This window comes from Lathyrus oleraceus, chromosome 4 (assembly GCF_024323335.1).
Source record: "Lathyrus oleraceus cultivar Zhongwan6 chromosome 4, CAAS_Psat_ZW6_1.0, whole genome shotgun sequence".
In the NCBI taxonomy this organism is placed as follows: Eukaryota; Viridiplantae; Streptophyta; class Magnoliopsida; order Fabales; family Fabaceae; genus Lathyrus; species Lathyrus oleraceus.
Genome location: NC_066582.1, coordinates 259,133,823 through 259,152,907, shown reverse-complemented (window position 1 = coordinate 259,152,907; position 19,085 = coordinate 259,133,823). Strand labels below are relative to the sequence as shown.

At 36.2% G+C, this 19,085-nt stretch overlaps 1 protein-coding gene across 1 annotated transcript; it reads left to right on the top strand.

Annotated features, from left to right (window-relative positions):
• Window positions 1–15,538: 15,538 nt before the first annotated feature.
• LOC127074976 (uncharacterized) lies at window positions 15,539–16,443 on the top strand. Its single transcript, XM_051016403.1, has one exon. It carries the CDS (start codon window positions 15,612–15,614, stop codon window positions 16,254–16,256), a length of 645 nt encoding a protein of 214 aa, XP_050872360.1. The 5' UTR covers window positions 15,539–15,611; the 3' UTR covers window positions 16,257–16,443.
• The last annotated feature ends 2,642 nt before the right edge of the window (window positions 16,444–19,085 follow it).

Sequence of the window (19,085 nt, the reverse complement as noted above, 5' to 3'; positions counted from 1 at the left end):
TTGGTGTTCCCCCAGTAAGGTCGCCAATATTATTCACCTTATCCTCAGCGGATTTCTTTGGCTTCTACCCACTAACCGGTAGTTGTAAGTCCTATTTTTGTGGTCTACTACCTAGTATCCGGTAGTTGTAAATCCTACTTTCTCCCCTAGCAGAGGTAACCTTTGTGGTTTATTCTGGTTGATGGCGGATTTTGTGGTTTTCTACCCAGTATTCGGTAGTTGTAAATCCTATTGTTTCTCCCTCCCCATCGGAGTCTGTGCTTCCCCGCGGTATAAATGAATAACTGCTCAGTAACCGGCAATCATTCATCTTATCCCCAGCGGAGCTTGCAGTTTTCTACCCAGTATCCGGTAGTTGTAAACCCTATCTTTATCCTCAGCTGAGTCTTTGGTCTTCTACCTAGCATTCGGTAGTTGTAAACCCTAGCTTTTCCCCTTGCAGAGTTAACCTTGTTGTTCATCCCAACCGATGACGGTTACTCTTCCGTGGTTTTCTACCCAGTCTTCGGTAGATGTAATCCCCTCTTTGTTGGTTATCATTATTCAGTATTCGATGTTGATATTCCTTCTTTCTTGTGGATGTTTGCTCCGAGTAAGCAAATTTATCCCCGTCGGGTCCTCTTTCATTTACCGTTTGCCGGTGATGTTTGTTGCTTCCCCTTTGATTGGCCATCATTACATACCTAGTTTGGTATCCCGATGCCTTTCTTTTCGGATGATTTATCCTTTCTTAACCTACAAACCGGTTGTGGATAATCTTCCATGCGAGTATATTATCTACGTTTTGACGGCAATAGATAATATATCTCATGCACTCTTCAGTCGAAGCCTTTTGTGTTTCCCCAGTTGAGTAAGATTCGTATTCCTTGTGGAATCGAGTGTCCATCCTATAAACAAGTATGCTTTTCCAGCTTTCTTCAGGATGATGAGTGTTTTGGCATACAAACCAATTCACGCCTTGGTCGGTCACCTATTATATACCCAATAACCGGTATTTCTGGTGTCTCTTCCATGCGAGTATATTATCTATGTTCTGACGGCAATAGATAATACATCTCATGCACTTTTTGGTCAAAGCATTTTGTCCTTCTCCAATTGAGTAAGATTCGTATTCCTTGTGGAATCGAATGTCCATCCTATAAACAAGTCTGCTTTTCCAGCTTTCTTCAGGATGATGAGTGTTTTGGCACACAAACCAATTCACGTTTCGGTCGATTTATCCTTTGTTAACCTACAAACCCGGTTGTGGATAATCTTCCATGCGAGTATATTATCTACGTTTTGACGGCAATAGATAATATATCTTATGCGCTCTTCGATTGAAGCTTTTTGTCCTTCCAGTTGAGTAAGATTCATATTCCTTGTGGAATCGAATGTCCATCCTATAAACAAGTTTGCATTTCTGCTTTCTTCAGGATGATGAGTGTTTTGGCACACACACCAATCCACGCCTTGGTCGGTCACCTATTATATACCTACTACCCGGTATCCCTGGCGTTCCTTCCTTTCTGCTCCCTATTATGACCTCGGTTCCCTGTGGAGTCAGATTTTCCTGAGTTGAAACATACCTTTTTCAGGTCTTCCTTAGATGATTTGGTTGATTGATATCTCTCACCCTTACACCGGTCTTAGATATTCATTCTTCCTGAGCTTATTACCCACTAACCGGTAACACCTCATCCTTTTGCTCCCCCTGGAGAGTCTTTTAGATTTCCCCAGCGGAGTTGTTGTTAAGATTCACTTTTTTCTGTGTTGGCATATTTCCCAATACATGCATTTTCCCTGGCAGAGTTGCCTTGTCAGCTCTTTCCCCAACCTGAGTCCGGATTTTTATCCGAGGTATCCTTTTTGCGGATAGTTTTGCTGTGTTGGTGTATTCCCCAATACATGCATTTTTGGGTCAGCTTGAGTCTTTCCATCGGATTTGTTTCCTTTTGGAACTCTTTTCCCCAGTTTTGAGTCGTGACCTGTTCACGCAGTGTCAGTCCTTTACTCCCCAGTAAAGTCTCCAGTTTGAAGTCGTGTCCTGCTCACGCATTTTTCTTTTTTTCTTATCCCCATTAGAGTCCCGTTAGAGTCTCTGTTCCATCAGTGAGTATATTACTCCTATGGATTTTCAATTTCTCCTGATTTCTTTTCTTCTTTGTGGACACATATCCCCACAGAGATAGTTTGTTTTGCATACATACATTTGCATCATGAGGTCTCTCAGGGACCAAAATTTGTCTCTTTGTTGTTATTTTAGCCCATTCTACCTCGTCGAGACGAAGATTTTAACCTTCATTTCTCCGGCTAGAATGATCTTAAATAGGGGCATCTATAAGACACCAATTTTGTCCCTAAGATCCCTCATGGCATCATATCATTGCATTGCATAGCCTCAAGGATCATTTGAGCATCTTGGCTTCCTTTCCCTTTGGGTGGGAATCTCATGTGAGTGGTTTGAGATCACCAGGCATGCTTGCATTATATATCATTGCTTTTCTTGTTTTAATCATTAACCAAAAGCACAAAAATATGTCATCTAACATTTTGTTTTGCAGTCTAAGCAAGTACAGGTCAAGCAATTCAAGAGCATCCTTTGTACAAGAGTTGATGGTATTTTCTTGGTGTGAGGATCACATGATCATCATATTGAGCTTATATGAGCTAGGGTTTCATTTTTGAAGCAAGTTCCCCAAGTGGCAAAGGCTCAAGTTCATCAAGGCATGTCAAGGTCATCTGAGGACCAATAGAATCAACTGTGCAGTTAACTGAGGGCTTTGAGGTGGGGGAAATGATTTGAAACATCCCATTCATGTTCAAACAAGGCCTATTCATCATGTCAAACATCTATCTTGAAGATTTTGAAGTCATGGCAAAAGTTTCCAAAAATGGAAAGTGACCTGTAATTTCAAGTTTCCAAAAATGGCAAGTTTTTGGTCCACATTCAACTTGACTTTCCAACATCAAAGAAGCTTCAAATGGATTTTTGGTGAACATGAAAGTTGAATATCTTTCTCTCCTCTTTCCAAAAAGTTCTATATCATGTCCATCTGATAATTGGTTGAGAAGTTATGGCCAAATGATCACAAAGCATGCATGGAGGTTCAACATGGCATAACTTTTGATTCAAAACTCCAAATTGGTCCACTCTTTTTGAAAAATGTTCCTTGTGACCAATAATTTCCAAATGAATCATTGCCTTGCATGAAAGAAGCTCATATGACCACTTGTTCATACATGTGCATTTTGGAGGGAATATTGATAATTCAAATTTGGTTGATCATGCAAGCCAAATACCAATTTCATGATGATTATTGGATGTTTTTAAGTGAAATCCCAGCTTGCATGGTACTGTTCACGTGTGGATTGGTCATGCTAAGCACACTTGCCATTTTTGCAAAACACCTCACATCTCCTTAATCATGTTTAGCCAAGGCAAATTATGATTAGCAAAGTCATTAACAGGTGGTATATAAGCTAAATCATAACTGTTTTGCAAAGGGGAATAACATAATTGAGATCAAAATTTTCACATTCCCTCCATTTTTCTCTCTCTTCGATTTTCAAATTTCTTCACACAATTCATCAAAATTCTTGCATAACCTTGTTCATCGTGCATCATTGAGGAGGAATCAACCTTTGGTTTGAAGAATTCAGTTCAGATTTGAGCAGAACAAGTGAATCTTCATGGACATGGATTTCTGAAATTGAGGAGAATTCAGGTGGTTTCAAGTGATAATTCTTGCACAAAGCTTCATTAGAGGTTAAAGGAAGTTGATCTGGATCGTATGAGAGCTTGAGAACGTGAATTTGGAAAACTGCATCTCAAGTAAGTTGAAACTCGACCATCTCCTTTCTCCAATTTCTTGCCATGAATGTATAGATCTTGCATTGCTGAGCACACTGATATGTTTACTTTTGAATTTGGCTAAGAAATGATCATGATATGTTGATTCAAAGTTTTGAGATCCAAAATGTTTTGCTTCGATCCGTAGAATCCATGAGGTTTTAGGTTGTTTGAATGTGATATTCATGATCTACGTTGCAAGAGCTTTCCAACCATGTATAATTTGTCAAGATCTGGAAAATTTTCGTGAAGCTCCGTCGGATTTCCACCGGAGAAGACGACCGGAACTACTGTTCCGGCGTCTGGTTCTTGCTGCTAGGGTTTCATGATGAAACGCGGCGTTTTGGTTTCAAGCGCTCCTGACCTTGCCTGCGCGAGTTCGATACCTGGCTCATGTGTTTCTGAATTTTATTTGAATTCTCACCTCCCTTGCGTGCGTTCGATTCCAGGCTTGTGCGCTTTTCTGAATTTCAATTGAATTTTCATTTTGGACTGGCCGCGCGTGAGTTCAATCCTTGGCTCATGCAGTTTTCTGAATTTCATTTTGAATAGTCTCATTTCCCTGGCGTGCGTGTGTTCGAACCTGGCTGGATGCATATGCTAATTTTATTCAAATCTTTTCTTTCCCTCCATTATTCCATGATTATTTCATTATTTTCTTCAACTTTGAAAAATCATAAAAAAATTGAAAAATGCTTCAAATTGATCCCAATTTTTTTTCACATTCTAGTTTTGATCTCTAGATTTTTATAGCATTTATTTCATGAATTGTTTGATTCTAGATTTTTAGTTTGGAATTTTTGTTTGAACCATGTGCAAACTTGATATGTCATGATAAATGCTTTGTGAAATGCTCATCTTTTATCCAATTGATTTGAAATTTGGTGTGCTTGATCCTCACATGTGATATGATTTTTAAGCTTTGGTTTGGAATTTTTATCATATGCTATCACTGTTTTGGACACATGAAGATATGTTGTGACAATTTGTGTCACATTTTTGGTATTCAATTTGTGCATTTTTGTTTACCTATCATTTGAGCTCTTCTGGATTTGATATTTTGCACATTGTTTGTTCATGACATGATAACTTGTATAAAACATTTCATAGCCATTGGATGCTTTTCTGCTTTGATTTGGATTTTCTAACTTGATTGTCCATTTTGTGCACCTTTGCTTGCCTTTGCATTACATTGATCATTTGATGCCTTTGCCTTATGAATGGATGTTGGTCCTTTTGAGGACATCTTATGACATGTTTGAACTTGATTTGTGCAAAAGATTGACTTCTATTTTGATCATTTGATTTGGTTTTGAACCTAGTCTTTGTACTAGTGTTTTGTACATAAACTAATTGTGCTTTGTGTTTCAGGTTTGGACATTTAGCATTGATGATTGGTTTGGTCTCACTTTGTGAGATGCAAATGATTTGAGTATTAACTCTTGTTGTTTTTGTAGGTTCTAATTGATGCTCATTGCTTCATTTGATTGCTTGATCATTGCTCATTGACTTGTGTAACAGTTGGACTGTTTGCCTGTTGGTTTTCTGTCTGAGATATTAACTGTTTAGCTTTTGTACAGGTACATTAGTTGCTTGCTTTTAGCTCCTTCTTGAGCTTTAGATTGTGGTTGATACACCACTTAGGTAGATACTCTCTTTCTCCATGTAGTCTGGAAGTCCTGTCACCTTTTTGGCAGGCATTTTGGCTGAAGTCCTCCTTATGAGGCTCTGTTTGTGATTGTTTACATTTGTGCCAAAGACCTCTAAATGAGGCATGTTACTTGATAAGTCCTCCTAAGTGAAGAGGCAATTGACAGATAGAAGGGATTAGCAATCAATCCCCTGTTATTCAGTGAGTCTTTCATTATGCTCGCACTACGTGGTGATGCTTTTGAATAAACACCCAAGATCTTGTCCAGTGTCTGTCAAGTGGAATAGGATCCCACATTCTGGATCCCCATGCTTTCCTTGTCATAAGCTCACCCAGGCCAGGGTTAAGAGCATGAGGTCTCATCTTCATTTCCATATTTTGATCAGCTTCACCCTAACTCTCAATGTTAGTGGTTAAGAGCTCACAGATTACCTGATACAGTTTGGCTTGTTTGTCGAGGTTGATATGACCCCTCTTGACTAAAGTCCACCTGTTTGATTGAGCCTCTTGTTTGTATATATTGTGTGATGCATTGTTTGCTTGATTGCTTTGCATGTGTTTGCTTTTTCTCATTTGTTTGTTTTGAGGAGTTAGATATAAGTCCATCTATTGGCATTCTGTTTCCTGTTTTTGTTTGGAGTCGGAGCTAAGTCCATCTATTGGCATTCTGTTTCCAGTTTTGTTGTCAGGAGTTGGGTGTAAGTCCATATATTGGCAGCTTGTTTCCTTTCATTTGAGGTTCTCTTTTGATACTTGCTTATTGTTTATACCTTGTGTTGCCTTATTCCAAATGAACTTACTTGGATCATCTCTATGATCTCGAGAAAGGAACTCCTATTATGGTTTAACCCTCACCTCTTGCATGCTTAACCTTGATCCTTTTTCATCCTTAACCTAAACCAAAACTTTTGTGCAAACATTTGACTTATTTTCAACATTAGAAACCTAACCCTTAGGCTTTTGATTTTCAAACTTTCTTTTCATAATACTCATTTCGAATTGAATTTTTAAATCAACTTTGACCATTTTTGTACATACTTCTAATTGGTTAATGCAACCCACTCAAATGTCTCTTTTGTGGCTCCATGCCCACTTCTTAATCAAAATTTTCATAACCTTTAGCTATTAGGTTTGAGTTATCTTTGTGGTAGATATAATACTCACCTATGTCCTTAGTGAGTGGACAGTAAGTCTTCCATGCTTATTATAGGGCTAACCCCTCACTAGCATGTCGAAGCTATCCTCACATGGTGGACTTGTGGCTTTTCAGGTCGAGTTTTCTCCCGTTGATAACAAAAGACCTTAAGGCTTTTGGATCAATCAATCCACTCACTGTTTTGAAATCTTTTACCCGAACTACGGGGTTTTGATCCTTATCTTTCATGAGAAGGTACGTAGGCAATGGGTTTATCCATCCAAACACAAAATGTAAATAAACTTGTATATTCTTTTCTCATCTCTTCAATCATGTTTACACAAATAAATTTCATAAACAACCTTTTGCAACAAGCGTGAAAAGGGCTCCCTAGGAGTACCTAGGATGTTGTGGGTGTCTAACACCTTCCCATGACATAACTAACCCCCTTACCCAGATCTCTGTCTTTTACTAGTTTTGTTTGTAAAACTTTTTAGGTTTTTGTTCGCTTTCTAACCATTCCTTTGGATAAATAGAAGTGCGGTGGCGACTCGACTTTGTATGATTTACCTTGGATTTAGTTAATATCTCCAATGGTAACGAATACACCGCTACAGGACCGATGCAAATAAGTGAATGATCCAGAAAAACAAAAAATAAAAGAAAGCAAAAAGGCAACTCCGGTATAGGTGACCCTCACAAAGTCATTTAAACCAAAGAATTGTATAAAATTGCTACAAAAAGAAAAAGAAAAAAACAAAAACAAAAACTTACCCACTGCTAGTTGGTTCAGAGGTATCTGACACTGAACTCGGTAGGGCGGATTACGATCCGATCCCCCACAACTATAGTTGGATCCAATAAAAGGGTTTACACATATTTATGTGCCAGAAACCCCATGCTCATATCATAATCACTAACAAGCCACTCTACTATGAAGCATGTACGGATAACGGGCTTAATGTGATTGCGCCTGAATGAAAAGGACACAAAAAGAGATGAAGAGGCAGGCCTAGGTATTATGGGATAATATGGGTTGGTTAATATAGGAATGAAGTTTATGTCCGTATTTGCGGATTAGTGTCATCATGATACCCTTAGTTCACTCAGTTAGTACCTATCACTGCATCCCGACTTGAACTTAGAATTTTTACCTGAAGCACTCGTTTACACAAATTTTCTTTTATGAGCTTTTTAATGTTTTGCTTGAGGACAAGCAAAGGATTAAGTGTGGGAGAGTTTGATAACACTGAAATTTTCCGTATTTTCGACTCCAATTTCACATGCATTCTAGTTGTTTTATTATCATTTTGTTGTGTTATTGCTATGTTTTCCTTTGTTTTCAGGTTTTTACTTTAATCGGAGCCCCGTTCGAGAAAAGGAGCGAAAAAGAGCCAAAAACCCTAAAATTCAGCATTTTGTACTTGTGGCCTACCCCATGGTTGGCGCCATAGACCCTGCCATGACGTGTCCAAGCTCAACTTCCCTCAACTTCCACGTTCCCCACTACTTCCACTAAGGCGCCTCATTTTGTGCTTGTGGCGGGCGTCATGGCCTTGTGGCGGGCGCCACAAGAGGAAAATAGTTTCCCTCCCATTTTCAAGTTGAAGGGCATCCAAGTCATTTCCATCTTTTTACTTGCTTATAAATAGAAACTCGAATTCACTTTTACAATCATCCAAACTTAGAGCAGAGGCAAACTCATAGCAACTTTGTTTCACTTAGGCATATATTCAGTATTATAAAGTGGTAATCGCTTCGCATTGGAGTGTTACCACAATTGTGTAATCGAGTCTGTGATAGAGTCTGTAATCGAGTTTGGAGCACTTTGGAAGGAAGTTAATCATGCCGCCATTTTCATTTCCGCTTTGCAATTTATTCAACCCTCCGATTGGAGCAGGTTTTTATTACTTGTTTTTATCTTATTTATTTTCCCGCACTCGCTTTAAATTATTTATTTCCTTGCACTCGCTTTACTTTATTTATTTCCTCGCACTCCCTTTACTTTATTTATTTCCCGCACTCGCTTTACTTTATTTATTTCCTCGCACTCACTTTACTTTTATTTATTTCCTCGCACTCGCTTTACTTTTATTTATTTCCTCGCACTCGCTTTACTTTTATTTATTTCCTCGCACTCGCTTTAAATTATTTATTTCCCGCACTCGCACTACTTTTATTTATTTTAATGCACTTTTACTTTACCATGTCTAACTAAATCTATAAGGTTAGAATGTAAGAATCGTAATTAAACCGATAATCCGTACAATTGTTCGTAGTAGTACTTAAGGGTTATTTAAACTTTCAACTTAAGTTTTCCAGCACTTCAATTCCGTTGGGTAAGATCGAAAGCCGTCCAACGTCTATCTAAACTTAATTGTTTTTAACTATTTCAAAAACAGCGAAAGCGCTTTGTTTAGTTCATTAGGAGTTTTTAATTTAAGAAGAAAAGAGATTTTAAAACTATTTTCGGACGCGTTTATAAGTTTAGAGTCTAGTTCGTAAGAACCTCTTTTGGTTAAGAAATCCAGGTTATAATACTTTTCAACTTAGTCAAGATACTATATTTCTTAAAAATAGGTTTACTACTCTAACGCAATGCGCGCCTTTTTATAAGTGACAATAAGAGGGTTTGATTAGGGAGTACAACTCGATTCTGAATACGCGAAAGCGACAGTTCCTGTTAAATTAGTTCTTTTCAAAGTAGGAAACACTACCCATAAGTAGCTCTACTAGCAAGTACTTGGATTATTAATTGATTACGTGAATTACATTCGACCCTGTCTTTATTAATTAATCTTTATTCAACACTTTACTTTTCATTGCACACTCCAAAAACACTTACTTTGATTGCCTTTGATAAACACCATAACAATAGATAACGATAGATTGACACTTGGTCTCTGTGGATTCGATAATCTTTTATATTACTCTGGCGCGTTCGTATACTTGCGAAAGCACGCATCACTTCTTGACTTGTTGTATTCATTCTTCTTCTGTTTGGTGTTGATCAAGGTTGAATTGATTCAACTTTGATCAAATTCATTGGATCTTGTGGTTTGAAAATCCTTAAGGATCATCACCTAGAAAGATGAATGAATTTGATCAAGGATGAGTTATCCCTTGATCAATTAGGATTGGTTGTTGACTTCTTACCCCCCTCCCTTTCATCTTCATCCTTTTCTTTCCCTCAATGGCCAATGAGTCTTGAGGTTGGTCTTGACAAATAGGAGTTTAATCTTCTTTGATCCAAACCAAACTTAACTTGATCCATTATCAAGTGAGTTATTTTGTATCAAAGATAGGTTACTTCTTGGTCAAGCAAATAACCAAAAGTCAATACAAGGACCTTCCCCTTTTGTTTGGCATGGAAAGTTTATGGAGTTTGGCTTACTAGTCATGACCTCTAACTTGTGTTCTTTGCCTATATTCTTATTGACCGGCCTCAGATAGGTGTGACTACTATATTAGTCCATTTACGATTGCTTAACATAGCGTTACATTGTCTCATGACAAGCTAACATAAATCTACTAACTACTAACTTTAATTTGAGCTTTTAAATTCTTGTCATTTACTTTTAATGCCATTTATTTCTTGCTCATTATTCATCTTGATCTTTATTTTGCTCACTTGAGCACATCTTTTATGTTATATGTCATTTTTCTTTTGCTCATTTGAGCCCATTATTGTGTAAATATATTGCTATTTTATGTTGTTTTGTGTTTGTTTTAATGTGAACCAAAATGTAAAAGGAGAAAGGACTTAGAATTAGGATTTACCCATGCTTAAAGGAGTTCAAGAGCAACTAGGCCTCATGCCTTTAGAATGCAAAATGTGTTGAAGAGCAACTAGGCCTCATGCCTTTAGAATGCTAAAATTCAAAGTTGACTCAAAGGACTTCTCCTCAAAACTTATTCTTTGTCCATTCCTTTTATTATGTTATGAGCTTTTTGATGTGTGCTTTTGTGTGATAGGAACCTCATCTTAAGATTGTGGAAAGATGACCATTGTTATGAGTAGCCAAGTTAAGAGCCAAAGCCAAATGGAGATCCTAGGAGCTTGAATTCAAATTATTGATTGCTTATTTTGTGTGCTAAATCCAAAGGAAAGGGGCATCTTGAGTCATCTCTATATGACTCCAAGAAAAGGAACTCCAAGGGTTATCTTTCCCCTCTTATCTTTGTATGCTTTAGGAATAACCCTTATCTCTTCTCCCCACTCTAACCAAGCCAAAAATCATTTTCAAAACTTTGATTTTATTTCAAATTAGAAACCTAGGCCTTAGGCCTTTCACTTTTGAAAACCCTTTTCATAAATACTCATTGTATATAAACTTTAATCTAACTTTGACCTCATTTTGTAAGTAAATTTAACTTGTAAATATAACCCATTTCAAGTTATTTTTTTGGTTCCAATGGCCACTTGTTACACTCCTTTCAAAAACATTAGTCATAGGTTCGAGTTATCATAGTGGTTGATGTAAATCTCACCTCATCCTTAGTGTTGGATTATAAGCCTTCCATGTTTATTATAGGGTTAACCCCTCACTAGCATGTTGAAGCCTTCCTCACATGGTGGATTGTTGGTTTAGGTTGAGTTTTCTCCCTTTGATAACAAAAGACCTTAAGGCTTTTGATTAAAATCAATTCACCAATCTTTGAAATTTTTACCACGAACTACGAGATTTTGATCCTCCTTGTGATGGTACGTAGGCAATGGGTTCATCCATTCAAACAACAAAATTTGTAAATATAATCTATTCTCTTATCATCCCTCCAATCTTTTGCATAAATCTTTTCACAAATACCAACCTACAACACATATTTGCAAAAAGGGTTCCCTTAGAGTACTAAGGATGTTTTGGGTGCGTAAAACCTTCCCATTTCATAACCAACCCCCTTATCTAGATCTCTGACATTTTTATTAGTTTTTTATTTGAAAAACTTCTTACTTGGCTTTTGTTCGCTTTTTAGCCTTTCCTTTGGACAAATAAAAGTGTGGTGGCGACTCGAATTGTATGTTGACTTTTGGTTTAGTCAATAAACCTAAAGGTAACAAAAACCCCGCTACAAAAAAGTGGCGACTCTGCTAGGGACACATTAGCCTCGTGGGTTTAGCCTACTTTTTTCTTGTATGTATTGTATGTTTATATTTATTTGTGGCATATTTTTGTGCAAAGTTTGGATGAATGTATTGCTTGACATATTAATTGCTTGTATGCTTGGTGGTTTCTTGTGAGATGAGTTCTATACCCGAACTCGAGTGCACTTATGATAGGAGAATGGCATAGTCTTGTTGATTTGTGTGGAGTTAGTCCTTAACAAGTTAACTTGCAAGTCCATTCACTTGGTGGAGGTCTTATTGGGATCACTAATGTCATACGAGTAGTCGTGGTTAGGCATTACTCTTTCCAATAGGAACCCTAGAAACCAAGGACCTTATATACCTAGCCCATCTTTGCCTATTTTAGGACGTAGTGTGGAGGTCGTTCAAGTGTAAGACTTGATGCGATTGTTACGCGATACTACACTCATAAGAGTCCTTCTTAAGAATATTTTTGGAGGACGAGTAGTCGTTTTATCTGATAATATCCAAAAGATGGGATGATGACTATGGGAACCTTTTAGAACATGATTGTCAGGTTTAATCATAGTACACTCCCGTTGGGTGGTTCTTAACCGAGACTCCATGCTCGTGACTCACAACAAACCCGTGATTCGCGGTTGATCTGTTCTCATATATCCTCAAAATCAATGGAACTTGGGTGTTGATAAGGTGTAAACCATAATCCACCAAAATGGATGATTGATATTGACGCTGACTTGAGCCATCCCGTGACCTTTGTATGGTGTGACTTGCTTGATCCTTGAGTGTGTTTGTTGCATCCATGCATTCATTTGCATTCATGTCATCGACAATAAGATTTTACAAGGAACTTAAAGGGTCTATTTGCAAATTTTCAGACATGGATAAGCAAAGAAGGAATACGAAGAAGTACAATTTCAGACAACCCGACTTGAGAGAGTTAAGGCGTCTGACATCTTATGTATTAGAGCCCTTGGAGTTCAAAGCTCGCCATGGGAAGCTTCTAGCTATTCTCTCTACCAAGATGGATGAGGATCTGATGAGTGTGTTGGTGCAGTTCTACGATCCTCTGTATCGGTGCTTCACTTTTCCGGATTTCCAGCTTTTGCCTACACTAGAGGAGTACGCTTATCATGTGGGTATACCTATTCTTGACCGATTTCCGTTCAGTGGTTTGGAAAATATTTCGTCTTCTCAAGAGATTGCTGACATGCTTCACGTGGAGGTATCTGACATTGTTGCCAATATGACTACCAAGGGTGGAATTCAAGGTCTCTCGTCTGATATTCTGATTGCCAAAGCTACCTTGTTTGGGAAGGCCATGAGTAAGGAAGCTTTCGAAGCCATATTTATACTCCTCATCTATGGGCTAGTGTTATTTCCCAACATCGACAACTTCGCGGATGTGAAAGCTATTAGGATTTTCTCTTCTCTTAATCTTGTTCCGACTCTGTTGGGTGACACTTATTTCTCTTTGCATATGAGGAATGCAAAGGGTGGTGGTTCCATTGTATGTTGTCTGCCTCTGTTGTACAAGTGGTTTATTTCACACTTGCCTCAGACGCTTGCCTTCAAGGAGAACAAGGGATGCCTACGGTGGTCCACGAGATTTATGTATCTCACTAATGATGATATCTTTTGGTATAATCGTGTTTATGATGGCATTAGAATTATTGACTCTTGTGGTGAGTTCTCCAATGTACCTCTTTTTGGTAAATGTGGTGGAATTAACTACAATCCTGCTTTGGCTCGCCGTCAGCTTGGGTTCCCCTTAAAGGATAAACCTAACAACATTTCGTTGGAAGGCTTATTCTTTCAAGAGGGTAAAGATCCCTAAAACTTGAAGGATAGGATGGTCCGCGCCTGGCGCAAGGTTCATAGGAAAGGGAGGAATGAGCTTGGTCCGAAGAACTGTGTTGCTTTAGAGCCTTACACCTCTTGGGTAAGGAAGAGAGCCCTCGAGTACCGCATGACGTATGAGTATCCGAGATTAGTGTTTCTGCATAAGACGAAGTATGCCCAAGATATCTTGAAAATGTTCAAGATGAGTAACTATAATGTAGCTATCACACCATTTAGACTGGAGCAAAGCTGAGAGCAGATACAAATGATGAGTTTGTAAGTGCAATATTGTACAAGCAAATCATTGGATCCTTAAGGTATCTATGCAACAACAGGCTAGATATTTGTCAAAGTTTCGGGTTGTTGAGCAGATTCATGGAGAAGCCATAAAAATGTCATCTCACTATAGTTAAAAGAGTGTTGAGATACATCAAGGGCACAATTGATCATGGTGTGATGATGCCAAGTCAAAATACCAGGACATATGTAGAAGTACATGGTTACACCGACTCAGACTTCAGTGGAGATCAAGATGAGAAGAAGAGTACTGCAGACTACATATTCATGATTGGAGGTGCTCAAAGAAAACAAAGCATTGTGACTTTGTTATATTGTGAAGCTGCGTTTGTGGGTGCATCATTTGCAGCATGTCAAGTAGCATGGATAGAGACGTTGCTCGAAGAGTTCAAGACCATAGAACCTAAGAAAATGAAGTTGTTTGTCGATAACAAGTCAACTATCGACATGGCAAATCATCATGTGTGTCATGGTCGAAATAAGCACATAAAGAGAAGGTATCATTTTCTTAGGGATCAAGTAAATAAAAGAAAGTTTGAACTTGAGCATTGCAAGTTAGAACGACAACTAGCTGATATACTCAACAATCCCTAAAAGAAATTCAGGTTTGATGAGTTGAAAACGAGCATTGGGATAAGAATCCTCGAAAACATGAATTAAGAGATATGTTAGAAAATATAGTTTAGTGTTCTAGGAAAGTTGTATTCGATATAGTTATGTTAGTCGAATACAACTTGTATATCGAAATGTGTAAACATGTATTCGACGAGTTGAATATTGCAGTTGGTGAATCATGTTTTGTTACCTATATATACATTCAAGTAACATTGTAAATCAACATACAACAACGCCACTTTAATAAAATTTCTTTTTCATAATATAATTTCTTTCTCTTTTTCTCTTTTCTTCTTCGTTCCTTTTGAAAATCCTAACGATTCCAACCTAACATATTCTAGATTTTAAATTTTTAACTCATAAATTTTAGAAGTTTCAAAGGTGGGAAAAGAAAAACTCATAATTTTGTTATAAATAAATTCCCATTGTAATTGCTCAAAAGAACACCATAAATAGGGCTCATCGAATAAAAAAATTGTTTTTTTTAAAACAAGTTACACTTATATATCTAGACAATAAAACATGTTAAGAATATGTTTTAGAGTTTCCTATCACCCTTTGAATATGTTTAACTCCACAAAAACGAAGCAAAATTCTTTATAGTAAGGTCTTCATCTCACTTTGTAAAAAAAATCACACTATTAGACTATAACAAATACTTCCAAAGTAGGTTTCATTTTACTTATAAAGGTCTTCATTTTATTTTATTTTTATATCACACAATTAGACTATAACAAATTCTTCTAAGCTGGGTCTTCATTTTACTTTTAAAGAAATCCACACGATTTATAATAATAATTATTATTCAATTAAGGGTTAGAGTTATTTTAAAAAAAGATTAATTACTATACACCGTCAGTATAAAATTTTTTACACTATCGATTCATCACTATCATCCGTTTGCGTTACTTTATAAAGTTTTAAAATAAAAATCAAATTTGTTTCAATATCCAACGGCTATGATTAACTGACAGTGTAAAATCCTTTTACATTATCAGTATATTTCAATTAAATCATTTTTAAAATAATTTTTATAATATTATTTACAAAAGTCATATTTTCTATAATATTTTGTACATTTAGATAGTTATTTATACATATCCCCGGTTGCTTAGATAATTTTCCGATATCTTGTGCATCACAGTAAGAAATAATGGCTTCAACAGAGGCCATAATTCAATTCGGGATCTTAATCCTAACCTTATCATTATGCTTCCTCATGCATTATCTCCGCAACCAAAAAACCCAATCAAAAACCCGAACCCGCAACAAAATCCGTCAACCCGAACCAAACCGTCACATGAATCAAGCCTCACGCCATCTGAACCGGGCCCGATCCACAACAAACAAAACCCACCACGCCAAAAACGCTCTCTCAGAAGCAGATCAAGCCCTAGCCATCACCCCACGGGATCCCTCCGTCCACATTCTCCGAGCCAGAGCACTTTACATCATGAACCACCGCACCTCCGCCATCAAGTCCCTCGACACAGCTCTCTCTCTTCCGGCCGCGAAGTTTCTTCCCCCGGAAGAGCGCGCCGATTTGCTGGTTTTTAGGGCTGAAATGAAACTCGCGGTGAATCGGAAGCGGCGAGTTGAATCGGCGATGGAGGATATTGAAGAAGCGATTAGAGTGAGTGGAGAGGAAAATGATAACTCGGAAGCTTTGTGTTTGTTGGGAAAATGTTACGAATGGAAAGGGATGAGAGAAGAAGCGAAGAATGCGTATGAGAAGGTTCTTGATGTTGAACCGGGTTCGGCTGAGGCTCGTATTGGGTTGAAACGGGTAGGCCCGTAGGTTTTTTTGGTCAAGCCCGTGAATTATTTTTTATCTAGCCTATAGAGTTTTACTTTTTATTATTTTACTATGCTTTTTATTTTTATTTTTTATTTTGTAAATATGTTTACTCTTAAAATTTGATAAATGTATTTTAGTTTGATCGAAAATAATTTTAAAAAAAGTAGAATCTACTAGTTCTTTAAAATGGATTTTATTTGAAATTAAAATTTATGAAGTTTAAATTTAAGTGTAGTTTTTGTTCTAAAATCTACAATTCAATTTATTATAAATCAAACAAAAATTATTTTATGTTAACTCATTTTTAGTCAAATTAATTTATTCAACAAATACTTAAATCATTTTATCTTTATCATAGGAGAGCTTTGTAAAAGCATGAACATGAACAAGAAGTATTGAGAGTTAAGAGAAACAGCGATAGGTTCAGATACATTTATAAGTTGAATAATATAACGGCTCTGGATATAACTAAACTAGGGGTGTTTAGGGACGCCGATCGATTTACGAATTCACTGATCCAAACCAATCAATCTATAAATTATACGAATCAATTTACTTATGGATATATCTACTTCAACCTACAACAATCGATGTAGTTTTAGTTCGGGTATCAAGTTTGAGTTTTCCAACCCGCGGATCCATTCACCTTATTAATTTATTATTATTTTTATTATTATTTTAAATAAAAATATAGAATTAATATCTCATTAATAACTATAATTTTTTTTTTAAAAATTATTCTTCATCACTAATACTACTATACTAATGAATTTATATATGGGTATTTTGGGATGTCGATCGACTTACGAACCCACCGATCCAAACCAATCAAATCCATAAATTATATGAATCAATTTATTTATGGGTATATCCAATTCAACCTATAACAATCCGTATAGTTTTAGTTCGGATATAGAATTTGAGTTTTGCAACCCAAGGATCCGTTCACCTTATTAATTTATTATTATTTTTATTATTATTTTAAATAAAAATATAAAATTAATATCTCACTAATAACTATAGTTTTTTTTAAAAAATTATTCTTCATCACTAATACTAATAGACTAATGAGTTACGTAATTCTAAGATTAAATTATTTTTTTGTATCGTTTCCAACTTATTTATTTTATAAAAATAATGTGTCTTGTTGAATTTTATACTATTATAAAGTGTTATGTCGTGTAGATGAATTTTAAGAGATATTATATGATGTGTTTTATTGAATTTGAGTGTTATAAATGAGTATGATTGTACTGCGTTGTTTTACATTTTTTTAGAATCGACAAAAAAATCATAAAAAATATATTTTTTATTTGAAACACAGCATGCGAACTCAACTCAACCCATTAATGAATGGATCGGTTCAGATCAATTTTGACAATGAAATTGCGGGTTGGACGACGGACCAAACCCATTGAAGTTTGAACAAATTGGATAATAGGTTAGGTCAATCCTGATCCAACCCAACTCTCATACACTCCTAAATTAGGGTTTAAGCTTTCTCGGGTTGTAGAATTGGGCCTAATAAAGACTTTAATAGGCCAAAGACCCAAAGTTGTAAAATTGATTATTGATTTATTTAGTTTTTATTAAAAATAAACAAATTTACCTATAAACAAATCATAAAATAAGATATGAATATTAGGTTAATCCCATGTAGGGCAAGGCAACCAATGCCTTTGTTTTGACTTTAGAGACACGATTTTTTTTCTTTCCCCTTATTAGTATTACTAGTTATTAATATAAGTAAAATAAATTTTATTAAACTTTACAACAACAAAAAATTAATAAAGCCTCAATAATATATTTAAAAAGATTGAAGTACATAAAAAAATGGGGAATAGGCCAAAATCCACTCAAGAAATCAATAAAAGAAAAAAAGACAAACCTAACATATTCTTTACGTAATCACTTCTGATTTCTATAGTTTAATGGTTAAAGATCTAAAGGTATATGTGAGGCCTAAAGTAGAAAAAAAAGTCTGCACAACTATTACTCTCCTTAAATATATGTGTTAGAATCAAAGAGATGGAATAAGTGAAGGATGTACAAGTCTCCTATCTACGTCTAATTTGCCAAGAACGGCTTACAATTGAAAACAACATTAACCATAAGCATGGAGTTAGATTCTTTCCAAAGCTTTTGTGTCTTATAGAAATCTCAATAGATCTAAGAATTTCATAAAACTCTATAAAGAAATAACTATTTCACTTCAATAGTTCAGAGGAAGCAAGAAGGAATTTACCCTTGTTGCTTCCTCCACAACCACCTGAAAATTTGTGAGGCAAGAAAGTCCCATCACAATTTACTTTAGTACACGAGTTCCATGACGCTTCCAAATAACTTCCAAAATTCTTGAGGCTTTAGAAGAATGAAAAGCTACATCAAAGGCCCTTACAATTTAAAGTCATTCATATTGTTTTTCGAAACTAACTTGGAATTACTATCAGGAAGCTAAATTTGAGCCTTGATTAAAGTGCAATAGGAAGATAAGAAGTGGCATAAGTTATCAAAACTAGCCTTATTCCTCGAAAACCAAATTGCATTTATAATAAGGATAAAGACATATTTAATCATAAACACACATATGAGGGATCTATCTTTCTCACAAAAAGACCATAACTCCTCAAGATCATTGAACCATAGATTTTTATCAATCATCTTAATGGATATTGAACCATATGTTCAATAGCCATCAAGTTCATCTGGTCTGTGAAATAGCAAGAAGGCGTTTTCCTTATATAGGAGAAAATATAGCTCAATAGAAAATTATCCATGCGCCTTTTATTGCTCTTTATCGATTATGTCATAGGGATAAACGATTGTGTA